General features: G+C 32.6%; 1 protein-coding gene across 1 annotated transcript; it reads right to left on the minus strand.

Moving 5' to 3' along the window:
• Positions 1-2,615: 2,615 nt before the first annotated feature.
• On the minus strand, positions 2,616-4,122 carry LOC127161472 (luc7-like protein 3). Its single transcript, XM_051104215.1, has 4 exons — positions 4,089-4,122; positions 3,397-3,490; positions 3,187-3,274; positions 2,616-3,095 (listed from the first exon to the last, which is right to left on the minus strand). The coding sequence occupies exons 1-4, from the start codon at positions 4,120-4,122 to the stop codon at positions 2,646-2,648; spliced, it is 666 nt and encodes a 221-aa protein (XP_050960172.1). The 3' UTR covers positions 2,616-2,645.
• Between the last annotated feature and the right edge of the window lie 7,173 nt (positions 4,123-11,295).

Raw genomic sequence — 11,295 nt, forward strand, 5'->3', positions numbered from 1 at the left:
ATAAAACATCACAAATAAATAAGTCAACACATGAAACAAATCTTTATTCAAATTGTTATATTTCATATTTACAGGTGGTCAACCCCACGTCCTACTGCCACCTGAATAGAGCTGTGCCAATTCTGCGGCTCTATTTTAATGAAGCAGCGGACCACCGTGCCCACCTTCGCCTGTCTTTGCCGTCCATCATGTCCCTCATTGGTGCACTCAGACTGGAGTCTGACCATGGATGGGAGACAGACATCGAGGTGCTTGTCTTCCTCTACTGGCTGGCCCATGCAGCATCCTACCGGGTGGCGTCACAGACCTTCGATATCCCCAAGTCCTCTGTGCATGACATTGTGCATAGAGTGAGCCAGGCAATCATGGGAATTTTGAGGAGGGTGATTTGCCTTCCAACCGGTGATGACCTGGAGGCAGTGGGAGCCGGATTTGCACAGCTGGCTGGGTCACCAGCTTTCAGCAGGGCAGTTGGTGCAATAGACGGCTGTCATATCCGTATAAAACCACCAACAAATAACTCCCACTGTTACTACAACAGGAAACAGTTTCATTCCATCCAACTCCAGGCCATCACTGATCACCGGGGTAAATTCCTTGATGTCTTTGTGGGATATCCTGGGTCTGTGCACGATGCCAGAGTGCTAAGGAACAGCCCCGTCTACACTGGCAGCCTTTATCCACCACCAGGAAAGTGCATCCTCGGGGATGGTGGCTATCCTTGTCTGAGTGCACCCATCTGCCTCATCACGCCATACAGAGAGCCTGTACAGAACCCTGTGCAGGCTCGTTTCAACAGCAAACACTCCCGTGCCCGGAACATCGAGAGAGCTTTTGGGATGCTGAAGACACGCTGGCGCTCGATCTTCTTTAAGGCCTTAGAGGTGAGCCCTGCCTTCGTGCCTGAAGTGGTCGCGTGCTGTGCTGTGCTTCACAATCTCGCTCTTCTCAATGGCGACATTGTTGAGGCAGAGGATGAGGAAGACCATGATGATGGCCCCCCTGAACCCCTCAACCCTCAGGCAAGAGTGGGAGAAGATGTGCGGGACAATCTAGCTGCTGCGGTGTCTGCTCCAAACATCTGTGTGCCTGCTCTACATGAGCATGATTACCTGTAAAGATTAAATTAGTTTAAAAAGATTAAAAATGTTCATGCAGCATTTTATGTGTAAAGATTTATTTCAGACATTTACAATGACATGCTTATTTTTTTATTATAGCTTTATTACTTTTGTGGTGTAGTCAGCTCAACTACTCAGCTGGTAAGCAGAAGGTTGCTTGTCGATCTCTGCAGCCATCACCATGTGTCTTTACTCCAGGTTGCTCCACTTTACTCCAGATTGCTCCTGGGTCATTGTCTCTGAAATAAATGCAATGTAAGTCATTTTAAATAAAAGCATCTGCCAAATGCATAAATGTAAATAAATGTCATTGATTTCTGTAAAGCTTTTTTTAATTGTGTCTGGCATAAATGCTTAAAGCTGTTTATTTCTTTAAGATACTACTATAATGCAAAATGCATACATACATTTAGTGCAATTTATATTTGGTGGGTTTAAGGGTTAAGAAAAAACAAAGGGAACAAACAATATTAAGGCAAGTAAATACAGACAATTTATATGTTTGGGTGCACTAACCCTTCAGTCACTATTTTACTGTGTGTAATTAATGCAAAACTTAAGGTTTGTGTAAAGAGTGTCAACTTCAACTTGTCATGGAGGGCCATTGTCCCACAGAGTTTTTTCCTACCCTAATTAAACACACCTGAACCAATTAATAATTGACTAATTGAAAATTACTGACAGGTGTGTTGGAACTGAACCCTGCAGGACAGCAGCCCTTCATGACCTGCCTTGAATATCCCTGCATGTGCTCTGTATGCATTTATAAGTTACATGATACACATTAAACTATTGTTTGAAAGTGTTTTTGTACACCACACATTAACAAAATATTCATCACTTCATAAGTATTTAAATTAAAGAAAGTTATCACTAAATATACTGTAAATTCCTAGAGATTGTTTTATATACATAGTATTGTGCAAAAGTCTTAAGCCACCATTTGATGATGTTGTAGCAATGGTATAATGACCATATGTGCCAAGAACTTAGTGTGAGCACCTTTACACTTGAGCAACAGAAGGAACCTGGCTTTCACTGGAAGTCCAAGAAAACGTCTGATTAGAAGTAATGTGATAAGCTTCCCAGGGTTTTTTGTTTGACACCTACTTGATGTTTGCTTAAAAAAGACGTTTTGTACATATTTTTTTTTTAAATTTGTCCTCATATTTTGTTGACTTTCTGTTTTTATCTTAATAAAGAGAGCAAAACATGGATTGTCATTAAATCATTGCTAAATCAGAGCTGGTTGTTCCTTATGATTTTTGCACAGTACACACATATACATAAAAAAATATATAAAGTTGTCCTAAGACAAGAATGGGTATGGTTTTGGTTTAAGGAGAAGTTTTGATGAAAGGTTTTGAAGCACTTTAAATGCTGACTACTGTGTATATATTTAATTCTATTTTAAAAAAATATGTTTGTTCTTATTACACAAACACAAATGTGTAAATGAATAGAAGATGCTTTTGTCTTATTATTTATTTTTTGGCAAGAATTTCAAGGAGGGAAAGGAATCTTTCATCCCTTTCCCTGGTCTCCCTCTCTCCTTTCCTCTCTCTCTCTCACTTCCCGTTGCCATCTCTCTTCTCTTTCTCTTGCTTCTCTTTCTTGTCTTTCCTGCCTCACTTGTCTCTCTCGTTCTCTTCGGTCCTCCTTCTCTTCCATTTCTTTCCAACGTCTCTCCTCTCTCTCGGCAGCTTCCCGCTCTCGCTCTGCTTCCCTCTCCTCCATCTCTTTTATAATGTCCTCCAGATGTTTTGGCCTCTTTCGTGTAGCCCTCACTGGCGCTGGGCTCACTGAGGATGAAGAACACACAGCAACATCTGGGCCAGATGAGGCAATAAGGGCAGGTGGAGTGATGGAGGGTCTGCCCCCAATTGCCTCATCCATGGCACTATACCATTTCCAAGATGCTGCTGTGGGCTCTCCATCCTCAGTGCTAACACCGGTCGGTGGACATTTCAGTTCCTATAAAAATGCACAACATAACACACAAGCAGTCATTTTAATAGCACAATGTCATTTTATTTCTGTGTTATAAGTAACAAAATGCTCTTACTTTATATTTTTGTTTGAGGTTTTCCCATTTTTTTTTTACAAATGCTGCCGTCACTCTGCCTTGAAGGCCCTGCTCCTCCACAAAAGCTCTGCAGCAAATGAACAGAAATCAAGAATCAGAAGAGTTCTGTAATAAGTCTGTTTGAAATTACAACTTAAAATTTAAACAGATGTTTGATTTTTTTTTTTTTTTTTTCTGTAGTATACTCACTCAAAGCCTTTGACGGCAGCATTCCGCCTTCTGGTGAAGAGGGCTTCATTAGCCGCTCTCCACCGGATAAGCAGACGTGTGTGCTCATCTGTCCCTGTAAAGTCCAGACAAGATTCAAGTTACCTCTGAGATTTGTGTGCATTTACATGATGACATGTTAAGTAGCTTTTTATCTAACACAATTGTTCCTCAAATTTTCAACAGTACTAATGGAGAAAAAAATAGATTACTTATATTTGGGTACTTTATGGAAATTTATTTACATTACTTACATCCATCTATTGCAAATACTGCTAACAGTAATGTAAAATATAGCAAATACAGTTAATTGTACTACACAACAGCACACATATAACGTACATCACTCAAATGTCTACTTCATATCTAGGACCTATTAGACAAACTCGTATGAAACTCATATCGAAGATTTACCTACCAGATTTTAAATAGACATTTAGTAATAGTATTTTAGATGTATATGGTTTAAAATGTATGTAAATCCACTTTGGAGACGTACAGGTGTATCCTGGAGTTGTACTGTTACCAATATACATAATAAAACGTGTTTTTACAGCAAAATCACAACTTTACTTTATCATTTAGCATCTTCACACTTTCAACCATTTGTTCTACAGTAGTTCAAGAAATGCAAATGTAAAATAAGAAACGTGTTTTTGGTTTGTAATACTCACATTTGTAAACACCCTCACTCAAATTTTGCGCCATGTTCGATTATGACGTATCCTCTTCTTCTTTTTCGCGGTGTATCCTCACGCGTGGCTTCCTGGGATAGATAAGTATCCATCGGATGAGCACTCAAGAATCTGGCTAAAGAAGCAGTAGGCCATCCGGGAACTTCTCGACTACTCATTTATGAATACTAAGGATTCGAACATACTAATTCGCTCGCCTACTGCTTTTCCCTACTATATAGTAGAGAAGTAGGCGGTTTCGGACGCAGCCAATGCCGCAAGCGCACCGCGGGTCACGTGACAAGATTCAACCAATTAGCTTAATCCTTTCCCGTAACAACACTGAAAGCTCAGCCAAGATGGAGAAACAGCTGATCACAGCTGTACATTTTTATATAAATTCAGCAGCAGAGCTACAGCAAGTGATTTTTAGTGTTATAAATCCGTTTGTCCTCTGATGAATCTTCCGCGTCTTTATTGAGAGCGCAGGTCACTGTTGCTTAGCAACGACAGTTTGTCAGTCTGTGAGAGACTTAGGTTTAGTGCAGGTTTATATGATTGTGTATGCAGTGATTTTATAGACTCATATTAAAGATGATGTGTTTGTGTGTCTGATTAATGATTCATTCATAATTCCTGATTCTGATGTGTTTTATCTCCATCAGATTCCCATCAGCTCACTCTGGATCTGAACACAGTGAATAAACGCCTCCGTCTGTCTGAGAACAACAGAGTGATAACATTCATTGAAACAGTCCAGTTGTATCCTGATCATCCAGACAGATTTGATGATGTGTGGCAGGTGTTGTGTAGAGAGAGTGTGTGTGGACGCTGTTACTGGGAGATTGAGTGGAGTGGGAATGTGTATATATCAGTGTCATATAAGAGCATCAGCAGGAAGGGAGGAGGTCGTGAGTGTTGGTTTGGATTTAATGATCAGTCCTGGAGTTTGTTCTGCTCTCCTGACAGATACTCATTCATACACAATAAGATAGAGACTGATATCTCTGTGATTATTACTTCAACATCAGCAATCATGATTCATTGAGAACATGTCAGTCTGATATTTTATCATTCATGGAATTTTTCTCTGCTGTTTGTAATAAAACACAATGTCAAATCATCTTGTGGTCGTATTTTAATTGGTGATGAATGTGTGAATTGTCTTTTGATTGATTATTATTATAATTATTGTTATATTACAATAATAATATATAATATATTCCTGCTCATTATATATAATATATAATATATAAGAATACTACTGTACTATAAATAAAAACTATTTAATAATAATAATAATAATAATATTATTGTAAAACAAATTCAATGTTATTTCATAAGTAACAACTTAAAAACATTTTATTATTACCAGTTACTATTGCAGTAGTGACTATTTTATAACAATAACCAAAATATGCATTTTATTTTATTTTATTATTTTAACTATCAAAAAAGAAAATGTTACAATTGCAATAATCATACTGTACTGTAAAATAAATAAATAAATTAATTACAAGTAAATTACATAAAAAAAATGTGCATTTAAAATAAAATATTAAAATAATAATATCCAAATTATTTATTTGTTTATTTATTTATTTATTACACAAATCAATTAAAAACATTATTCTTGCTAAAATTATATTGGACTGAAAATATATATTTAACAACAACAACATAATAAAAAATAACAATAATAATAATAATAATAATAATAATAATAATAATAATAATAATAACAAATAACAAAACAAAATGTCCAAAATACACATTTTATTATTATTTTAACAACAAAAAAGGAAATGTTACAATTGCAATAATCATACTGGAGTGTAAAATAAAATTGGTAATAAAAAAATAAAAATATAAAGTAGAATACACAAATATAAAGTAATAATAATAAATGAGCAAATATTTCAATTTTATTTTTTAATCTATAACAAATTAATATATAAATGTTATAATTGCAATAAACCTACTGTACTGTGAAAAAATTAATATTCAATAATAATAATAATAATGAACTACCAAAATATGAAGTTCAGAAATAAAAAAATGAGAATTTAAAAACAACAATAACCAAACTATTCAATGTATTTTTTTTTGTTTGTTAACTATAACAATTAAACAAACCCATAACAAGTTACTATTACAATAATCATATTGTGCTGTATCTGTATTTATTATTATTATTATTAATTATTATAAAATGAATTAAATGTTATTTTATAAATAACAACTTAAAAACATTTTATTATTACTAGTTACTATTGCAGTATTGCAGTAGTGACTATTTATTAACAATAATAATAACCAAAATATGTATTTTATTTTATTATTATTTTAACTATATATAACAAGAAAACATTACAATTGCAATAATCTTACTGTAATGTAAAAATAATAATAATAATAATAATAATAATAATAATAATAATAATAATAATAATAATAATAATAATAATTAAATCAAATTGAAATTAAATTTAATTAAATTAAAAAAGGACATTTAAATTAAAATATTAAAAAATAATATTTAAATAATTTATAACAATTATTTAAACAAATTAATAATAATAATAATAATAATAATAATAATAATAATAATAATAATAATAAAAAAGTTAATCTTGCACAAATCTATTGGACTGAAAAAAAGAAATGTATTTAACAACAACAACAGATAAAACTAGATAAAAACAATAACAACAATATTATTAATAATGATGATGTCCAAAACATACATTTTATTATTATTTTAACAACAAAAAAGGAAATGTTACACTGGCAATAATCATACTGGACTGTAAAATAAAATTGGTAATTAAAATAATAACAATAATAATAATAATAATAATAATAATAATAACAACAACAACAACAACAACAACAACAACTAAATCTAAATATGATATTGTTTTATTTCAATTATAATAAATTAATAAAGACATTAATAAATATTAATATTAAATATTATTTATTATAGTTGCAATAATCATACTGTTCTGTAAAAAAAAAATAATATAAATATATATATATATATATATATATATAATATATATATATATATATATATATATATATATATATATATATATATATATATATATATAGTAATAATTGATATATTATTATAAAATAATAATAATTGATAATTATTAGTATAAAATATTTTTTAAATATGACAAAGTTCATAAAATTGATAGTTGCAATAGTCTTTGTACTGTAAAACATAAAGTATTAATAATAAATAATAATAAAATAATAAATGAGCAAAATATGAATTTATTATTTTTTAATCTGTAATCTGTAACAAAATTAATAGATAAATGTTATAATTGCAATAAACTTATTTTACTATGAAAAATGAATATTCAATAATAATAATAATAATGAACTACAAAAATATTAATTTTATTATTTTTTTTTTTTAAACAGAAAAGTTTTTTTGTTTGAAGTTTGTTTGTAAAATGTTACAATTAAACAAGATCATAAATTAAAAAATGAGAAAATGAGAAAATGACAATAACCAAAATATTATTTATTTGTTAATGATAACAATTAAACAAATCCATAACAAGTTACTATTGCAATATTCATATTGTGGTGTAAAATAAAATTGGTAATAAAAAAAATAATAATAAACTAAATCTAAACCTATGTATGAATTTAGTTTATTATTTCAATTGATACATTTAAATTAATAAAGACATTTATTACAATTGCAATAATCCTATTGTACTGTAAAATAGAAAATTTGGTATTGCAGTTATTTATTTATTTGTTAATCATAACAATTAAACAAATATATAAAACAAGCATTTTCTGTGTAGTGGCTTTGAAACAATATGTGCTGTGAAATGTGCTACACAAATAAACTTTCAACTGAATACATTCAATGAGTTTTAGAGACACTTATGATTTATGTCTAAATACTAATAAAACACTCACACTACCAATAGTTTTGCCAGTGCATGCACTCGTTAAACATATTTAGTGTGACATTATAATCTTATGGACTAGTCGAGGGTAAATGAATGAGTACAAGAAAAGCTTTTCAAACTGTAGATACAAATGTACAAATAAATGCCTCTTATAGCAGCCTCATGAAGTCTCTGCATGATTGAAGGACGGCCCAGCTCGCGCGGTATCATACGGTTTAATCACTTGATTCATTTGTATGAATGAGTATGAATTGTCTGTGAGATGTAGGGCTCACGTTTAGACCAGCTAGAGACCGTCTACAAAATACATGTGAAAGGATAAAACGATTAATGGTTTCCCTTCTGAATGTTTTTTTTTTTTTTGGTTAACAATCAAGAGCAATTTGTGCACCAATGTCTTTGAAAGATATAAACACTTATAACACTCACTTGCACTTAAATAAGAAATATTGCAAAAAAGATATGTGATTGCGGTTATATATTATTACTATTATTAAATATATGAATAAAAACAAAACAATATTAAAAATCATTATCATTTCATAATCCAGTGCTTACGCAGTAGGCTTCATGCTGCAATGTATTCTGGGTGCATTGTACAAAACTCATCCAGGGCGCCCAGAATGCACTGCAGCATGAAGCATATCACCATTGTTGAGATTCATACACTGATTCTTGATGTTTGTGTGTGTCAAAACATTCAGTAGCTCAATGTGATTTGTTTTCAAAATTACATACAGATACACAGATGACCTGATCAGTACATTGCTGGATTTGATGCTGTTCAAACACATTACTACAGTCACTAATATGAGTTTAATAGTAGAGAACAGACTCTAGATGTGATCAGATCACTACATGATGATATCGTTAACATCAGCAAGCAATCAACATCATCTGATCACATTTTCTCCTGCTGTTTTTACCATAACAAACACAGTTACAGCTGCAGGAGAAAAAGATTGAAAAGAGTCAAACCGCTCAACTAAAGCAAACGCTTCTCACCATAATGGTGACATCAAACCGAACCTTTACGTTCAATCAACATCCAAACCTCTGTTAATTTCAATAAGTAAATGTATGAGAGAAATAAAGCCAATCTGGTTTGTAATAAGTGAAGCTGGTAATGCTGTTTTTGGAGTTATTTAATGACGCTGGAGCTTGACATCAAACAAAGGTTGGGTTTTCACTTTCAACCAAAATGTGACAAAATCTGAGCAATGTAAGTCCACATCTAGTGTGATGGGAATCTTTATTAAAATGTTAGAGGATAATGTTCTAACAATGTTATCAATAAACATTTGTGCAATGTTTTTAGAGAATCTTATCCTACCTTTAGCAGAACATTATGGGAACAAAAATAAAACTTGCCGCTGAAAACATTTCCAGAATATAAAACATTTCTAGCTGTGACATGCTATTAAAAATTAAAGCAATACATAATTTAGTTAAAAATAACTACAATCTTCTGTCTCAGCTTCAAAGGCTGTGTCTTGTCACAGATTTCATAAAGAACATTTTGCAGTAGTTTTCATTGTCAAAAGTCACGCTATTGACATTTAAAAATCACTAGTGAAATCTTCCAAAGAGTGCCCTGTATTACTGCCCCCTAGAGGAACATACTGTTGATTTGACTGAGTTTGACATTCAAACATATACATTTATTCAAAATCAATACAGTTTTCTGTCTCAACTTTAAAGGCTGTGTCTTCTTCCTTGGGTCTAAAATGAACAAGACACAGCCTTTAAAGTTGAAGTTCTACTGTCATATGTAAATCAGGATACATGCTATTGTATTAAATTGAAATCTGTTAATAAATTCATTTAAAATGCATGTGGTTTCTTTCTCAAATCTAAAGAATGTGTCTTATTACTGATTCCCAGAAGAACATTTTGGTGGTGGTTTTAGTCACAGAACTATAATAGAACACATACTATTGAAAATGAAAGTAATACATTTGAAATAAATACAAGCTTCAAAGACTGTGTCTTGTTTCAGATTTAATAATATATAGAATTATAAGAGAACACATGCAACTCAAACTGAATTACCAATTCAATACATCAATTAGAAAACTAAAAAGAAGAATTTTTGAGCACATTTTTAAAGGGTCTGTTTTGTTTCTTTAAAAACACTATTTTTATGTTTATTTTGTTTTGTTTTTTGAGAAAAAAAAATGTGTATTATTTTATTGATATATAATACATCAGTTATCATATGAGTATGGAACAATACAAATTACAATGTAGCAAATTACAATGTAGCTCTAGATATAAATAAACATACATACATAAATTAGCATGAAATGACTAATTCCATTATGCATTACCACCACCTAAATAGTACAGTCTAGCACTCTTAAGACAGGCTGTATATTATTCTAGCCTTTTTTTTTTTTTTTTTTTTTTTTTTTTTTGAAAGTTACTGTACTTTTGAGTAAAATATTGAGGACAGTCCCATATGTTATTTCAGTGACATGTAATATGTAATTAAAAGTATTGTTTTGCCTGTGTGGACTCTACCAAGGTTTTTAGACATTCTGCCTGTTTATTTGGATTACGCTTTTGTCTTGCCCTGGATATCATTGTTTGTTGGAGATCGAACTTGCCTGTCTGACTACGATCTGTATAATAAAGCTTGCACTTGGATCTATTCACGCTTCCTAAGAGTCCTGTTACAGAATACTTCGCCAACCAGAGATCCAGCGGGACACAGATCAAACCATGGATCCAGCATCACACCTCTTCCGCCTCCGTCAAGGTAATCATAATATTGAAGATTATGTTGTGGACTTTTGCGGACTGTGTCATCTGGTGGATTTTAATGATGTGGCACTTAAGGACATTTCTCGACATGGATTAAATGAACCCATTCATTCCTGCCTACCTGGAGGTAAAATTCACTGGACACTTGAACAATACATAGACTTTGCCCTCCGCTTAAGTGGCTCACATTTTACTGTTAGGATTGTGGATGAGGGACACCGCAATCCTGCAGTAACCCCCATACCACAACCTGCTCATGTCATGTCTGCTACACCAGAGCCCTCTCATCCCAAGCCTACCAAGCCAGAGCCAGTTCACACTATACCCACCAAACCAAAGCCTGTTCACGCCAAGCCTGCCCGTCCAGAGTCTGCACCTGTCATGGCCGCCCTCCTACAACCAGCTCACAAGATGGCTGCCATCTCCAAGCCAGTCCACAAGATGGCCGCCATCCCCAAGCCTGTTCCCAAGATGGCCACCATCCCCAAGTCTGT

This window comes from Labeo rohita, unplaced genomic scaffold (genome assembly GCF_022985175.1).
Source record: "Labeo rohita strain BAU-BD-2019 unplaced genomic scaffold, IGBB_LRoh.1.0 scaffold_657, whole genome shotgun sequence".
Taxonomy (NCBI): domain Eukaryota; kingdom Metazoa; phylum Chordata; class Actinopteri; order Cypriniformes; family Cyprinidae; genus Labeo; species Labeo rohita.